General features: G+C 46.3%; 1 protein-coding gene across 1 annotated transcript; it reads left to right on the top strand.

The window, feature by feature from the left end:
- The first annotated feature begins 379 nt into the window (after positions 1-379).
- On the top strand, positions 380-887 carry LOC124687757 (disease resistance protein Pik-1-like). The gene has a single exon (XM_047221506.1). It carries the CDS (start codon positions 474-476, stop codon positions 843-845), a length of 372 nt encoding a protein of 123 aa, XP_047077462.1. The 5' UTR covers positions 380-473; the 3' UTR covers positions 846-887.
- The last annotated feature ends 17,784 nt before the right edge of the window (positions 888-18,671 follow it).

Genomic DNA, 18,671 nt, shown 5'->3' with positions numbered 1-18,671 from the left:
GATCCCTGTTTACGGAGGTCTGTACACGGTTGAAGGATACGGTGAGGGATATTTTTTCCCTACATGGGTGGCAGCATAGTCTACGGATAGTTGCTCCACCTAGCTCTTAGGCGTTATATGATATATCGTTCCGATATGTATTTCACCTATTTTTGTTTTTCTACAACTTTGGTCACTTGAGACAACAAACGGCTATGTGGCTGGATGTAATTGCTTTTTGAAGAAATAAAGCATCCTTTATCGAAAAAAGATCGTACCGATCTCCTCATCTGGAACCTCGCTTTCTCTAATCGCGATCCTAACTGCTCTTGGAAACACCTTTTGGTTTCGCAGTCAGATGTGGCAGCTTCGGAGTACGCACCCCGCAGCGAATGGCCAGCAACCCTATATAATAGACCCCAAGTTCTTTGCTCCCTCCACAACAAACTTGCTTCTAGCTTGCTATTCTCACTTCCACAATTACCCAGGCCGCCATGAAGCAGAAGATCGTGATCAAGGTGGAGATGACGTGCGACAAGTGCCGGTCCAAGGCGATGTCGCTGGTGGCGGCGACGGTGGGGGTCGACTCGGTGGCGTTGGCTGGGGACGGCAAGGATCAGGTGGTGGTGGTCGGCGACGTCGACTCCGTCAAGCTCACCAGCGCGCTTCGGAAGAAGGTCGGCCACGCGCAGCTCGTGCAGGTTGGCGAGGTCAAGAAAGAGGAGGAGAAGAAGAAGCCCGCCGAAGCAGCTGCCGCTGCCGCCGTAGTTAAGTACGCGTACCCGTGGCACTACTATCAGTACCCTCCTGCCGGCGTGTATGGTTACCAGCAGTATTACTCCCGGCCGGACACCTGCTGGATGTAGTGGCACAGTATTCAGCATTTTTGTAATCCGTTTGAAAACTTAATCAACAGAGAAGATTTCTTTCTTTTGCTATATGTTGTTAGAAAGATAATTCGATTTCTGCATCAACAGATTTATACACGCTAGGTAACACCCCGTTTAATTCAGTTTTCCTTAATTAAAACTCGAACCTGGGTAAGCTAACCGCGCAGCCACAAATCTTGCCACTAAGCTAGCACTAACTAATCTTGAGAACCAACCTGTGGTTGGATGGTTAGGAGGGCAGTGGCACCCCCAGCCCACCAGAGTTCAAATCCCAGATTTGACACTTTTGTGTCTCATAAAGGCGGAATATTCTTCAGTGGGAGCGACGTTCCCGTCGACAGCGAGGCGCCTGTGGTGACTTCGTCAATCTCAAGACCCGCCGGATCAGTTCTTCAACACAGTCTCTTGGAGGTGCTCATAGGGGTAGGGTGTGCGTGTATGCGTTCATAGGGGTGAGTGTGTGCGCGTATGTATGAGCGTCTTTGATTGTACTGTGTTTCAAAAAAAAAAACTAACCTGTTAGCTCTTGGCTCGGCGTTTAAATAATTTTAGTAAGGATCGCCAATCCCAAAGGTAGGATCTGTGTTATGTTCGCTGTTGTTGAGGCTTCCTGATTATTGATTAATTGATCAATTCATTTCCGCTCAATTAAGTAGTGCTGCAACCAGTTTCCTGGATAAGCAGTCAGTATGGAGGTCCGGGACCAAATGCTGATAGTGAAATGAATGACGAACAGGGTGGAAATGGATGATTGGTTGCTCACGCAGAACAAAGGGGCCTTCTCATTGTGAATCCATGCATGCACGTAAAGACAAACCGAACGCGCGCTAATGACACTGGTGGAAAACATGCATATAGTCCCGGTGTATTTGGACCTTTAGTCCTGCTTTTGCAAGCGAGACTGGACATTCGGAATTAAATACCTCGACCTTTAGTCCTGGTTCAAATATACACCGGGCTTAAAGGGTCCTCCACGGGCTGCGGTCAGGATACTCGTGGTGGAGGATCTTTGGTCCTGATTCGTAGGACGAACCGAGATTAGAGGCTCTGCCGCGACAGATATTTAGGGTGGAGCAGTGTTTCTCTGCCGCAGCAGAGAAACTGGCCGTTTCTCCACCGCAGCAGAGTTTCAGGGTTTTATGTTATTCATTCAATTCTGCAATGCATACATGATTCAAGAAACCACAAACATCGTCATGAATATATAGACATCATCATGAAATACAAACCGGGACCAAAGATCCCAAACAAACCGGGACTAGAGGGTGACGTCGCGTCGCGGCGGTCGAACCGGGACCAATACCACTCACTGGTCCTAGTTCGTTTTTATAACCGAGACTAAACTCCCCAGGGTCTTTGGACGAAAACCCTATTTTCTACTAGTGTGGATATTCAGTAGCGTACTTTCTCATTGATGTTTCTGTCATCGCCCTTGTCCTCACCAGGAACAGGGTACACAGCAAAAGCTAATCAGAGGTCCGTTACAAATAGTGTTTCAATCTTTGCTACCAAATTCTGGATGTCTAGATCACACAAAAAATAAGGAATTTTGGGATCACGGCTTTATTTTGATTCAAAGCTATAGTACTTGGCTAGCACGAAAGTGTAATAAGGTGACTTTGAGACTTCTTTCAATAAAGTAATAAAGGTATGCATTAATTTGATGGACAGGCCGAGGTTCGCTTCCCCCTTTCGAAAAAAGTACTTGGCTAGCACGAAACACTTATACTGCGGTGGCTTGAAGGCCACGACCCCGAGCACCATGCAGAATAGTAACGACTGTTCTAGTTGGATCCTAGTCTAATTGAACCTGTGTTGTAGCTCTAGTGCACTCCTCTTGATTTCATTCAAGTGAGACTGAATGGAGTTATCAGTGATCTCCTATTTATAGGCCAGGGTGCTCAACAAATGATTAGGGCTACACATGTGAAGTTTAGAGTCTTACATCTTAGGGTGAAAACCCAAGGTGGCCTTAACTGGTTGTGACTGGCAATAACCTTGTTGGAGGCATTGTTTTGAGAGTGAGGACTGCCCTGGTGCACTGTTTTCTTCTTGGAGGCGTCGCTTTTGGAGAGACTGTATTTCAGGTGTTGTCACAGTGGTGGTTGTATTGTTGTTATTTATTTCTTAGTTTTGTTTACTCTTTTTTGGCTGTGTGCATCCGTACTGCCACTAGGGTGGGACGTTGTTCCAGAGGCTGAGTGTAATTGATATCTTTTGATATTAATATATTCTCTTTATCTAAAAAAATGATTAGGGCTACCCTTATGGTGGTAGTTAGTAATTAATGGTAGTTGAGATATTATTTGATTCACCAGTATATGGTGGACAAAAAAAAGCGTGGTATATAGTCTACGGTGGATAACCCACATATTTATCCATTATTAGGCTTAAATGGTTTGCTTCTTGATCGTGACAACTTAATCACGTTTTTGTTAACTTGCATTGCCAATGTTAATATGTTACTTCGTTGGTATATATGAGTATGTGGGACACCGGCTGAAAATAGATATCCCTATCTATGACTTGCAGTGGGACACCGGCTGAAAATATATATGACTTTGTTACCACCAGAATTTAACCAAGTCTGGAGATGGGCCGTGATTAAATGGGCTTAGAGGATTTACATGGAAAATATTCCCGAACCGGCTTTGTACAAGAAGTTTGGGCCAGATTGCCCGTGTATCTGTAAATTATAGTAGGTTACGTGTCGGTTAGAATTAAGAGATCGAGTTTAGCTCGTACACGATTGGGTTTATTCCCAAGTTAGACAGTCTACGGACTATAAATATGTATCCAGGGCTTTTGAGAAAGGAGGACGATCACGTTCACAACAAATCAATCTAGGCGCATCGCCACCCCTTGTTTCGAGGGTTTCTCCCGGGTAAGCAACATGCTGCCTAGATCGCATCTTGCGATCTAGGCAGTATCGGTTTATTCGTTGTTGGTGTTGCTCGTGCTGAAGCCTTTTTGATGGCGAGCAACACCCTTATCTTAGGTGTTTTGGGGTTGATGACAAGGCTTTCACGATGTACTTGTTTAGCTACGCTACCCTTCGATATCTAGCTGCCCTTACACCTATTTTAGGTGTAAGGGCAGCATCTTGCTTGTTCATTATTTAGTAGATCTAATCCGTTATAGTTGGTCCTTGTTCTTCAAGGATTGGTTTGATATCCGTATAGTTAGGCCTTATAAACGGGTTGAAGGATCCGGTAGTGCGTAAGGTGTGGTTTACTAAGCTCTAGAGGGATTGTTCCGGGGATCAACTTCACATTGGTTTTTAGACCTCTTTAGGATTGGTTTTCCATCATCTTACGTATCTGTTAGGCTCAGTTACGCATAGGATGTTCCGATTATACGGTGAAAACCCTAGACTATCGTAGATTAGATTAGCTTGATATTGATAAAGCATGAATCCCCATGTCATTATAAATCTAACGTGAACCATGGGGCAATCGGCTCTTTGAGCCGATCCACAAAACAACTTAAGAGCCGATCGGGGCTCGTATTTAATGTTTACGTGTTTGCCATGCAGGAAACTAGTCGAAGCAATCCATCACCTTCCTGACCAGGTATAGGTCAGGTGGCACGCCCTCGTAAGCACCGGGACGTGTGCCGAGAAGGCATTGCGGGCCGTCGCCCGAGGGACCGGGGTCAGCCGCAATCACGGGAGCCTCCCGGCTCTCTTGTGTTGCCCGTCGCTGCTCGCCGGTGGGTTTCTGACCGCAACACATTCTGGCACGCCCGGTGGGACACTCTGCAACAACATCGACGTCTGCAACAACCATGTCAAAAGCTACAGAGGAGGTGGTTGGCGAACCAGTCACGTACGCAGATTTTCCAGAAGAGCAGAAGAAGAAGTATGATGAGATGAAAGCCATCTTGGAAGCCGATCTCATCGGCTCCTTCGTGAGGACCCGTTCACATGGCGTAAGGTGGAAGGGTTTCTCCCCTAAGGGTGTTCTTGACGGAGTGGACCTGTCCACCCCTTCGGAGGAATGTACCAGAGCTCTGCGCCAGGAAATCAATTACATGGCGGCTCATTCTCTACACCGCTATTCTGAAAGCCTGGTGAATACTCTAGAGCGCGTCGCGGTCCGTGTGGTGCAGGAAATCTTGAAGCATCAGTACTCCCCGTCAGGACCTACCCTAGGGACTCACCAGGGAGAAGTACCGCTCCAGATCAGACCGCCGCTACCATTCGCACTTGCGGCACGCGAGCCGCCGGGTTCACCGGCGTACGTTGTCTACAAGGTTGGAGGCGATCCTAGCGATTGCCAGTTCCTATATGAGCCGCCTAAGGAGATCCCACATGGATACGTGTGCACATACGTGCCGGACTGCAATGCCTTGGCGCGCACCAGCCAGATTACACCAACAGGGATTTCTGGAGTAGATGCTGACAAACAAGCATGGCTGGCTAAATATGCTACTGGAACGAGTCAAGAGGGCTCAGTCCCTACAGCCAATGCCATGGAACAGATCAGCACCATCTTGAGAGACCAATTCGGCATCTTGCCGAAGAGGAAAACAATCGGCTATTCCAAGCCGTACCCTGACGAGTATGACCTGATCCCGCTGCCACCCAAGTATCGGCTCCCTGAATTCTCAAAATTCAATGGAGCAGAAGGATCTAGCTCAATAGAGCACGTAAGCCGATATTTGGCACAGCTAGGCTTGATCTCAGTATCAGACCCTTTACGTGTGAGGTTTTTCGCACAATCTCTCACGGGATCAGCCTTTGGATGGTACACCTCGTTGCCACCAAACTCAGTCCGCACTTGGAAGCAGCTAGAGGAGCAGTTTCATGTGCAATATCATTCAGATGCTACCGAAGCTGGCATTGCCGATCTAGCCCAGATGCGGCAGAAGCGGGGAGAAACAGTGTACGAATACATCCAACGTTTCGAGGCTCGTCGGGAACCGATGTTATTCGGTTCGTTTATCCGAGAAGGAAGCAATCGATCCGGCGGTATTGGGCCTCGCAACGCCGATCAATGATCCGACTTCCCAAGCGAGTACGGTTCATTGTCGCACATGGTACGAAACTCACATCGTATGAGCGGCGGCACCCTGAATTGTACCAAGACAAGTTCAAGCGTCCGGTAGGCCTCGTTGAGATGGAAGAAGGCTGAAGATCCGGCACCGGACCTAGAGGTGGCTGTAGCTGAGTGGACTCGGGGGCAAACCCCGTGTCCCGCAAGTGGGTAAAACCACAAGGGCCTCCAAGAGGGTTTGACTTCGATTTGAGCAAGGCTGAGCAGATTTTCGATCTTTTGCTTAAGGAAAAACAGCTGAAGTTACCCGAAGGCCATAAAATCCCTACAGCACAAGAAGTGAACGGGAGGCCGTATCGCAAATGGCATCACTCGTTCACCCATACCACCAATGAGCTGCAAGGTGTTTCGTCAACGAGATACAAATGGCGATAGAACAAGGCCGGCTGCACTCGGACAGTTTGCCATGAAAGTAGACACACATCCGTTCCACGGCGTCAACATGGTGGAACCAAACCACTCTGCGAGGCGTCGGCTGGATTTCTCGTTCGATGTCAACATGGCGAGGGCCCGTACGCCACCATGGCAAGGATAAGGAAGAAAGCGATCACTCCGCGGAAAGGAAAAGGAGGAGGCCGATCCACGCGACCGGCCCCGATATGATGATAAGCGGTACCTCACCAAGGAACAAGTGAGAAGCGTGCGATACCAAAAACCACTTTCCATGCATCTCCTCAACAAATACGAGTATCAGTATGACCGACGTCGGCAGCACGACAGAAACGACGAGAGATACAATCGGTCCGATGAAGATAAAGGAAGGTACCGTCGACACGACAGAGACGACGAAGGACGCGAGCATCGCGTTAAGGAGAGGTCAAGGGAGCAGGAAGACATGGATAGACACTGGGACTGTCCCTTCTTTAAACACTGCTGGGACTCAGGGATGAGCCGATTGCCTACAGTCGAAAACTGCCCGGAGTGTAGACGTCGGAAGAAGGATGCAGGGGAAGTTTCAGTATTCAAGCATCTAGGACCTCTCCCGCCACAGAAAAAATGTGCTGAGTCCTCTCAAGATGAAGACTTTGAGGAGTCAGAAGATGAAGAAGAGGATCGGTACCACCGGCCAAGGTGGTGCCCCGATGGACTCAGCCACTCCCAAAAGCATAGGGTTCAGCGGCTACGTAGCTTGGAGCAAGCCGAAGCGCGATACTTGCACACGTTGAGGAAAGCGCGGCCCGATCTGGCCGTGAAAATTCAGCAGACTTTGGACGAAGAGACTCGTCCACCAAACAAAGTTTGGCGTCCCAAGCAAGAAAAAGCCGATGTGGGTACATCGGCTGGCACAAACATGGTGTTCTTCCTTCCATCAGAGTTTCGTGCCCCAGGAACTGAAGAAGTGTCAATAGCACAGTTCGACTGCGGTCCACGGCCAGTCATCTTTGAGAAGCCACGGGAAAAGGGCTACAAACACATGAAGGCCCTGTACCTAAAAGGTTATATCAATGGGCAGCCCGTCGGCAGGATGTTGGTTGACACGGGAGCAGCGGTCAATATAATGCCTTATTCCATGCTACGGCGTTTAGGACGCTCCAGTGCCGATCTGATCAAGACCAACGTCACACTAAACGACTTCAACGGCCAAGCATCAGGGACGCAAGGTGTCCTGAACGTGGATCTAACCATAGGCCGAAAGACGATCCCAACAACATTCTTCATCGTCGACAGCAAGAGCACCTACGCTGCCTACGCTAGGAAGGGATTGGATTCACGCCAAGCTGCTGCATTCCATCTACAATGCACCAATGCACGATACGAGTTGGATGGAGACGACATAGAAGTCGTCCGGGCGAGATGACTCGATCGACGTCTCGATAGCGAGGCATGAACATTTGGGACTCGGAAGACCAAGAGCCGCTCTGCGGAATCGGTTTAGACGGCTCCGATCGCATCGAGGTGACAAAAAACGGGGTGAGGCTGGTCTTATCCACCGGCTCGATAGAGTAGCAAGAGCAACATCCATCGACACACGTGGCAAGGCCGATCCCTGCGATCGGCCCCAAAAATAAAAAGCAAGGATCTCACTTCAAACATGTCACGTAGTCGTGGTAGGGAGGCTTCCCCCTGTAAGGGAGCACATACAAGTTGTAAACCTTCATCGAGCAATTCAATCAACATGGAGGCCGATTCCAGCAATCGGCCAAAATTATCCTCGCCATGCGTTCTGCCTGTGTTCAACGTCGATCTAACAGCCGACGGAAAGCTAGGATATGGGTTTACGTCAGCTGACGAGCTAGAAGAGATCGACATTGGTCCTGGGGATAAGCCACGACCAACATTTATCAGCAAAAAGTTAGATCCGCATCCGAGGGGCCCGATGATAGCTTTGTTGAAAGAATACCCGGATTGTTTTGCACGGGATTATACGGAGATGCCCGGGCTAGACAGGAGCATCATTGAGCATCGGCTACCTCTCAAGAAAGGATTTCGGCCATTCCGGCGAACGAGCACGGCGGATGAAGGCCGAAATTCTAGAAGAAGTCAAGAAGGAGATTGAGAAGATGTTGAGCGCCGGGTTCATCGGGCCATGCGGGTATGCTTCGAGTGGATATCTAGTATCGTACCTGTGGAGAAGAAGGACGGCCGATGGCGCGTCGCCATAGATTTTCGCGATCTCAACAGAGCCACTCCGAAGGATGAGTACCTGATGCGTGTAGTTGACACGTCCGTTGGGAACCCCAAGAGGAAGGTGTGATGCGCACAGCGGCAAGTTTCCCTCAGTTAGAAACCAAGGTTTAATCGAACCAGTAGGAGTCAAGAAGCACGTTGAAGGTTGATGGCGGCGGGATGTAGTGCGGCGCAACACCGGAGATTCGGCGCCAACGTGGAACCTGCACAACACAACCAAAGTACTTTGCCCCAACGAAACGGTGAGGTTGTCAATCTCACCGACTTCGCTGTAACAAAGGATTAACCGTATTGTGTGGAAGATGATTGTTTGCGAGAGAAAACGGTAAAAACAAGTATTGCAGCAGATTTGTATTTCGAGTATTAAAAGAATGGACCGGGGTCCACGGTTCACTAGAGGTGTCTCTCCCATAAGATAAAAGCATGTTGGGTGAACAAATTACAGTCGGGCAATTGACAAATAGAGAGAGCATAACAATGCACATACATGACATGATAAGTATAGTGAGATTTAATTGGGCATTACGACAAAGTACATAGACCGCCATCCAAGCTGCATCTATGCCTAAAAAGTCCACCTTCGGGTTATCATCCGAACCCCCTCCGGTATTAAGTTGCAAAGGAACGGACAATTGCATTAAGTATGGTGCGTAATGTAATCAACAACTACATCCTCGGACATAGCGCCAATGTTTTATCCCTAGTGGCAACGACACAACACAACCTTAGAACTTTTCATCATTGTCCCGGTGTCAATGCGGGCATGAACCCACTATCGAGCATAAGTACTCCCTCTTGGAGTTAAAAGTAAAAACTTGGCCAGAGCCTCTACTAGAAACGGAGAGCATGCAAGATCATAAACAACACATGTATAATAACTTGATAATTAACATGACATGGTATTCTCTATCCATCGGATCCCGACAAACACAACATATAGAATTACAGATAGATGATCTTGATCATGTTAGGCAGCTCACAAGATCCAACAATGAAGCACAATGAGGAGAAGACAACCATCTAGCTACTGCTATGGACCCATAGTCCAGGGGTGAACTACTCACTCATCACTCCGGAGGCGACCATGGCGGTGTAGAGTCCTCCGGGAGATGAATCCCCTCTCCGGCGAGGGTGCCGGAGGAGATCTCCGAGAATCCCCCGAGATGGGATCGGCGGCGGCGGCGTCTCAGTAAGGTTTTCCGTATCGTGGTTTTTCTTATCAGGGGTTTCACGACGGAGGCTTTAAGTAGGCGGAAGGGCAGAGTCGGGGGCCAAACGAGGGGGCCACACCATAGGGCGGCGCGGGCCCCCCTTGGGCCGCGCCGCCTTGTGGTGTCGCCACCTCGTGGCCCCACTTCGTGTGTTCTTCGGTCTTCTGGAAGCTCCGTGGAAAAATAGGCCCCTAGGTCTTCGTTTCGTCCAATTCCGAGAATATTTCGTTACTAGGATTTACGAAACCAAAAACAGCGAGAAAACGAGGAACTGGCACTTCGGCATCTTGTTAATAGGTTAGTTCCAGAAAATGCACGAATATGACATAAAGTGTGCATAAAACATGTAGGTATCATCAATAATATGGCATAGAACATAAGAAATTATCGATACGTCGGAGACGTATCAGTACCCTATGCCGGTAGCTGAGACGTTGATCAATGCAGCAGCTGGTCATAAGGTTTTAAGCTTCATGGATGGCAACGCCGGTTACAACCAGATTTTCATGGCTCCAGAAGATATACATAAGACGGCCTTCAGAGTACCGGGTTCGGTGGGCTTGTTCGAGTATGTGGTCATGACATTTGGGCTGAAGAATGCCGGTGCAACGTACCAACGAGCCATGAATTACATCTTTCATGATCTGATCGGCAAGTTGGTAGAGATCTACATTGATGACGTGGTGGTCAAGTCACGTCTCGGTGGAAGGACACCTGGAGGATTTGCGAGGCATCTTGGACCGAACTAGAAAGTTCGGACTTAGAATGAATCCAAAGAAGTGTGCTTTTGGTGTGACGGCCGGTCAATTCTTGGGCTTCCTAGTTCATGAACGTGGAATCGAGATCGGCCTGAAAGTCAAGAGGCAGTACGAACAATGAAGCCACCGACGACCAAGAAGGAACTCCAAAGTCTCATCGGCAAAATCAATTTCGTCAGAAGGTTCATCTCTAATCTGTCAGGACGAATTGAGCCGTTCATGGGATTGGTAAAAATCAAACCTGATGAGGAGTTTCACTGGGGGGCAGAGCAACAGCGAGCGTTTGATGAGATTAAAGAGTATCTAACGAAGCCGCCCGTGTTGGTTCCGCCCCGACAAGACGAGGCCATTCTATATTTACTCGTCGGTAGCCGATACTTCTATCGCCTCGGTGGTAGTGCAAATCTATGATGGCATGGAGAGAGTTGCTTTCTACCTCAGCGGAAGGATGTTGGATGCGGAGACGAGGTACCGGAGATCGAGAAGTCTGTGCCTCTGCCTATTTTTTACCCGCACCAAGCTTCGTCACATCTTTCCGACGGCAGAAATCGTCATCATTTGCAAATCGGACGTCATCAAGCACATGTCTGTCGGCTCTCGTTTTGAAAGGCCGACTCGGTAAATGGATGTTTGCATTATCGGAATTAGATCTCCGGTATCAACCTGCGAAAGCGAGTCAAAGGACGAGGCCTTGGCCGATCTAATCGCTGAACGGATCAACACTAATATAGCAACGACTTGTCTATACGTGCATGGGCCATGTTCTTCGATGGGTCAGTTTGCGATGATGGTTGCGGCATCGGCATCCTACTCGTGTCGCCCCGGGGGCAACCTACACCTTCTCCATCGGGCTATCTACCCCTTGCACCAATAATGTTGCTTGAGTATGAAGCAGTACGTAAGGGGATGGAGTTGCTAATTGAAGCCGGGGCAGAAGCAGTGGAACTCTTTGGAGACTCAAAGTTGGTGATCTCCCAGCTCACGGAAGAATACAAGTGTGAGAGCGAGTCGCTCTTCCCATTATGGATCCATTGCCGCGAGCTGATGACACAGTTTAGGTACATAAACTTCAACTGGGTCCCGAGGTCGCAGAATACGGAGGCGAACGATCTCGCGCAGATGGCATCAGGCTATAAGGAGACAGCGGAAGGAGCCGATGTCCAGATACATTTCATGGAGCCAGACGATTGGAGAGCCGATATCTTCAATTACTTGAAAGATGCGGCTCGAGGGGCACCTAAACGGATAAGGTACAAGGCTATGAAGTATGTCCTTATCGGAGATGACATGTTCTCCAGGACCTTGGAAGGGTTACTTCTCAAATGTTTGGGAACAGCCGAGGCAAATCGGCTCTTACACGAAGTACATGAAGGCGCCTGTGGAACTCATCAATCGGCTCATAAGATGAAGTGGTTGATCAGGCGATCAGGGTTTTATTGGCCCACCATGCTTGAAGACTGTTTCAATTACTATAAAGGGTGTCAAGCATGTCAGAAGTTTGGGAGCATTCAGATGGTACCCGCATCAGCAATGAACCCCATCATCAAGCCTTGGCCGTTTCGAGGATGGGGCATGGACATGATCGGCAAAATCCATCCTGCATCGAGCAAAGGCCATGAGTGGATCTTGGCCATTGATACGTCTCCGACGTATCGATAATTTCTTATGTTCTATGCCATATTATTGATGATACCTACATGTTTTATGCACACTTTATGTCATATTCGTGCATTTTCTGGAACTAACCTATTAACAAGATGCCGAAGTGCCGGTTCTTTGTTTTCTGCTGTTTTTGGTTTCAGAAATCCTAGTAACGAAATATTCTCGGAATTGGACGAAATCAAGACCCAGGGGCCTATTTTGCCACGAACCTTCCAAAAGACCGAAGAGCATACGAAGTGGGGCCACGAGGTGGCGACACCACAAGGCGGCGCGGCCAAGGAGGGGCCCGCGCCACCCTATGGTGTGGGCCCCTCGTCAGCCCTCCGACTCTGCCCTTCCGCCTACTTAAAGCCTCCGTCGCGAAACCCCTGAGGCGAAAAAACCACGATACGGAAAACCTTCCAGAGACGCCGCCGCCGCCAATCCCATCTCGGGGGATTCTAGAGATCTCCTCCGGCACCCTGCCGGAGAGGGGATTCATCTCCCGGAGGACTCTACGCCGCCATGGTCGCCTCCGGAGTAATGAGTGAGTAGTTCACCCCTGGACTATGGGTCCATAGCAGTAGCTAGATGGTTGTCTTCTCCTCATTGTGCTTCATTGTTGGATCTTGTGAGCTGCCTAACATGATCAAGATCATCTATCTCGTAATACTCTATGTTGTGTTTGTCGGGATCCGATGGATAGAGAATACCATGTTATGTTAATTATCAAGTTATTACATATGTGTTGTTTATGATCTTGCATGCTCTCCGTTATTAGTAGAGGGTCTGGCCAAGTTTTTGCTCTTAACTCCAAGAGGGAGTATTTATGCTCGATAGTGGTTCATGCCTGCATTGACACCTGGGACAATGACAGAAAGTTCTAAGGTTGTGTTGTCGTTGTTGCCACTAGGGATAAAACATTGGCGCTATGTCCGAGGATGTAGTTGTTGATTACATTACGCACCATACTTAATGCAATTGTCTGTTGCTTTGCAACTTAATACTGGAAGGGGTTCGGACGATAACCTGAAGGTGGACTTTTTAGGCATAGATGCGGTTGGATGGCGGTCTATGTACTTTGTCGTAATGCCCAATTAAATCTCACTTGTACTTATCATGACATGTATGTGCATTGTTATGCCCTCTCTATTTGTCAATTGCCCGACTGTAATTTGTTCACCCAACATGCTTTTATCTTATGGGAGAGACACCTCTAGTGAACTGTGGACCCCGGTCCATTCTTTAATACTGAAATACAAATCTGCTTCAATACTTGTTTTTACTGTTTTCTCTGCAAACAATCATCTTCCACACAATACGGTTAATCCTTTGTTACAGCAAGCCGGTGAGATTCACAACCTCACTGTTTCGTTGGGGCAAAGTACTTTGGTTGTGTTGTGCAGGTTCCACGTTGGCGCCGGAATCCCTGGTGTTGCGCCGCACTACATCCCGCCGCCATCAACCTTCAACGTGCTTCTTGGCTCCTCCTGGTTCGATAAACCTTGGTTTCTTTCGAGGGAAAACTTGCTCGCTGTGCGCATCATACCTTCCTCTTGGGGTTCCCCAACGAACGTGTGAAATACACGCCATCAAGCTCTTTTTACGGCGCCGTTGCTCGGGAGATCAAGACACGCTGCAAGGGGAGTCTCCACTTCTCAATCTCTTTACTTTATTTTTGTCTTGCTTTATTTTATTTACTACTTTCTTTGCTGCATTATATCAAAACACAAAAAAATTAGTTGCTAGCTTTACTTTATTTACTGTCTTGCACTCGAAGACAGACGGAATTCTAGGATTATCCTTTTGGGCAAAGACTTTTATACAGACTTCAATCAGTTACTTGCATTTACTTTACTTGATTCATCATGTTTCCTTTTAATTTTACCACGAAAAACATACCGGTAGGACAAGGGTCTATAATTGGGAGGAACAATATAGAAGAATTTTTCACCCATGTTAGTACCGTTGAAGATTTTGAAGATAGACACTTGGTAGAACTTGCTTCTACTTATGAAATTGCTGCTGCTACTTTAGTTTAAATGTTGGAAACTAATTTTTTTAATCTCAATCCTATAATCCAACACATGTTTCTTACACTTGGTGATTTGGAAGAGGGGGAAAAGAAAGATTTTGTTTTAGAAACCCTTCTTAGAGAATTTGGTGGTCTAGCAAGAGAGGCTAGAAAGGTCTTTGCTAAATTTAATATGCTTGGTTCTCATACTAATTTTGTTGGTCTCCTTGAAAAAATGGACATGGATAGAATAAGGTACACTAATAATGCTAATGATGGTGGGGAGATCAAAGCACCAATACCATGTAAACTCCTAGCTATGAATGATGCACTAGAAAATAACTATGCTTGGCTTGTTCCCGAAAATTTGTTCGATGAGAGTAGCAAGCCCAAGACTAATGAGAAGGGAGACGCTGAAACTTATGTATCCAATATACTATGCATGGTTGAGAAAACTCCAAACCCCGCTGTAGGTGCACCACCCTTCGATAACACTTGAGTTACACTTTCCGCGCCTAGGCTGAAAGGCGTTAAAGAAAAGCGCTTATGGGAGACAACCCATGTTTTTCTACAGTATTTTTGTTTTATATTTGAGTCTTGGAAGTTGTTTACTACTGTAGCAACCTCTCCTTATCTTAGTTTTATGTTTTGTTGTGCCAAGTAAAGTCTTTGATAGTAAAGTAAGTACTAGATTTGGATTACTGCGCAATTCCAGATTTCTTTGCTGTCACGAATCTGGGTCTACCTCCCTGTAGGTAGCTCAGAAAATTAAGCCAATTTACGTGCATGATCCTCAGATATGTACGCAACTTTCATTCAATTTGAGCATTTTCATTTGAGCAAGTCTGGTGGCCTATTAAAATCCATCTTTACGGACTGTTCTGTTTTGACAGATTCTGCCTTTTTATTTCGCATTGCCTCTTTCGCTATGTTGGACGAATTTCTTTGATCCATTAATGTCCAGTAGCTTTATGCAATGTCCAGAAGTGTTAAGAATGATTGTGTCACCTCTGAACATGTTAATTTTTATTGTGCACTAACCCTCTAATGAGTTGTTTCGAGTTTGGTGTGGAGGAAGTTTTCAAGGATCAAGAGAGGAGTATGATGCAATATGATCAAGGAGAGTGAAAGCTCTAAGCTTGGGGATGCCCCGGTGGTTCACCCCTGCATATTTTAAGAAGACTCAAGCGTCTAAGCTTGGGGATGCCCAAGGCATCCCCTTCTTCATCGACAACATTATCAGGTTCCTCCCCTAAAACTATATTTTTATTCCGTCACATCTTATGCACTTTGCTTGGAGCGTCGGTTTGTTTTTGTTTTTTGTTTTGTTTGAATAAAATGGATCCTAGCATTCACTTTGTGGGAGAGATACACGCTCCGCTGTAGCATATGGACAAGTATGTCCTTAGGCTCTACTCATAGTATTCATGGCGAAGTTTCTTCTTCGTTAAATTGTTATATGGTTGGAATTGGAAAATGCTACATGTAGTAACTCTAAAATGTCTTGGATAATTTGATACTTGGCAATTTTTGTGCTCATGTTTAAGCTCTTGCATCATATACTTTGCACCTATTAATGAAGAAACACTTAGAGCTTGCTAATTTGGTTTGCATATTTGGTTTCTCTAGAGTCTAGATAACATCTAGTATTGAGTTCTGAACAACAAGGAAGACGGTGTAGAGTCTTATAATGTTTACAATATGTCTTTTATGTGAGTTTTGCTGTACTGTTCATCCTTGTGTTTGTTTCAAATAACCTTGCTAGCCTAAACCTTGTATCGAGAGGGAATACTTCTCATGCATCCAAAATCCTTGAGCCAACCACTATGCCATTGTGTCCACCATACCTACCTACTACATGGTATTTATCAGCCATTCCAAAGTAAATTGCTTGAGTGCTACCTTTAAAATTCCATCATTCACCTTTGCAATATATAGCTCATGGGACAAATAGCTTAAAAACTATTATGGTATTGAATATGTACTTATGCACTTTATCTCTTATTAAGTTGCTTGTTGTGCGATAACCATGCTTCTAGGGACGCCATCAACTATTCTTTGTTGAATATCATGTGAGTTGCTATGCATGTCCGTCTTGTCTGAAGTAAGAGAGATCTACCACCTTTATGGTTGGAGCATGCATATTGTTAGAGAAGAACTTTGGGCCGCTAACTAAAGCCATGAATCATGGTGGAAGTTTCAGTTTTGGACATATATCCTCAACCTCATATGAGAATAATAATTGTTGCCACATGCTTATGCATTAAAGAGGAGTCCATTATCTGTTGTCCATGTTGTCCCGGTATGGATGTCTAAGTTGAGAATAATCAAAAGCGAGAAATCCAAAATGCGAGCTTTCTCCTTAGACCTTTGTACAGGCGGCATGGAGGTACCCCATTGTGACACTTGGTTAAAACATGTGCATTGCAAAGATCTGGTAGTCCAAGCTAATTAGGACAAGGTGCGGGCACTATTAGTATACTATGCATGAGGCTTGCAACTTGTAAGATATAATTTTCATAACTCATATGCTTTATTACTACCGTTGACAAAATTGTTTCATGTTTTCAAAATAAAAGCTCTAGCACAAATATAGCAATCGATGCTTTCCTCTTTGAAGGACCATTCTTTTTACTTTTATGTTGAGTCAGTTCACCTATCTCTCTCCACCTCAAGAAGCAAACACTTGTGTGAACTATGCATTGATTCCTACATACTTGCATATTGTACTTGTTATATTACTCTATGTTGACAATTATCCATGAGATATACATGTTACAAGTTGAAAGCAACCGCTGAAACTTAATCTTCCTTTGTGTTGCTTCAATACCTTTACTTTGATTTATTGCTTTATGAGTTAACTCTTATGCAAGACTTATTGATGCTTGTCTTGAAGTACTATTCATGAAAAGTCTTTGCTTTATGATTCACTTGTTTACTCATGTCATTACCATTGTTTTGATCGCTGCATTCACTACATATGTTTACAAATAGTATGATCAAGGTTATGATGGCATGTCACTTCAGAAATTATCTTTGTTATCGTTTTACTCGCTCGGGACGAGCATAACTAAGCTTGGGGATGCTTGATACGTCTCCGACGTATCGATAATTTCTTATGTTCTATGCCATATTATTGATGATACCTACATGTTTTATGCACACTTTATGTCATATTCGTGCATTTTACGGAACTAACCTATTAACAAGATGCCGAAGTGCCGATTCGTTGTTTTCTGCTGTTTTTGGTTTCAGAAATCCTAGTAACGAAATATTCTCGGAATTGGACGAAATCAAGACCCAGGGGCCTATTTTGCCACGAACCTTCCAGAAGACCGAAGAGCATACGAAGTGGGGCCACGAGGTGGCGACACCACAAGGCGGTGCGGCCAAGGAGGGGCCCGTGCCGCCCTATGGTGTGGGCCCCTCGTCAGCCGTCCGACTCTGCCCTTCCGCCTACTTAAAGCCTCCGTCGCGAAACCCCTGAGGCGAAAAAACCACGATACGGAAAACCTTCCAGAGACGCCGCCGCCGCCAATCCCATCTCGGGGGATTCTCGGAGATCTCCTCCGGCACCCTGCCGGAGAGGGGATTCATCTCCGGAGGACTCTACGCCGCCATGGTCGCCTCCGAGTGATGAGTGAGTAGTTCACCCCTGGACTATGGGTCCATAGCAGTAGCTAGATGGTTGTCTTCTCCTCATTGTGCTTCATTGTTGGATCTTGTGAGCTGCCTAACATGATCAAGATCATCTATCTGTAATACTCTAGGTTGTGTTTGTCGGGATCCGATGGATAGAGAATACCATGTTATGTTAATTATCAAGTTATTACATATGTGTTGTTTATGATCTTGCATGCTCTCCGTTATTAGTAGAGGCTCGGCCAAGTTTTTGCTCTTAACTCCAAGAGGGAGTATTTATGCTCGATAGTGGGTTCATGCCTGCATTGACACACGGGACAGTGACGGAAAGTTCTAAGGTTGTGTTGTGCTCGTTGCCACTAGGGATAAAACATTGGCGCTATGTCCGAGGATGTAGTTGTTGATTACATTACGCACCATACTTAATGCAATTGTCTGTTGCTTTGCAACTTAATACCGGAAGGGGTTCGGACGATAACCTGAAGGTGGACTTTTTAGGCATAGATGCAGTTGGATGGCGGTCTATGTACTTTGTCGTAATGCCCAATTAAATCTCACTCGTACTTATCATGACATGTATGTGCATTGTTATGCCCTCTCTATTTGTCAATTGCCCGACTGTAATTTGTTCACCCAACATGCTTTTATCTTATGGGAGAGACACCTCTAGTGAACTGTGGACCCCGGTCCATTCTTTAATACTGAAATACAAATCTGCTGCAATACTTGTTTTTACTGTTTTCTCTGCAAACAATCATCTTCCACACAATACGGTTAATCCTTTGTTACAGCAAGCCGGTGAGATTCACAACCTCACTGTTTCGTTGGGGCAAAGTACTTTGGTTGTGTTG

Source organism: Lolium rigidum, chromosome 2 (genome assembly GCF_022539505.1).
Source record: "Lolium rigidum isolate FL_2022 chromosome 2, APGP_CSIRO_Lrig_0.1, whole genome shotgun sequence".
NCBI lineage: Eukaryota > Viridiplantae > Streptophyta > Magnoliopsida > Poales > Poaceae > Lolium > Lolium rigidum.
This window is presented reverse-complemented; position numbering and strand designations above follow the sequence as displayed.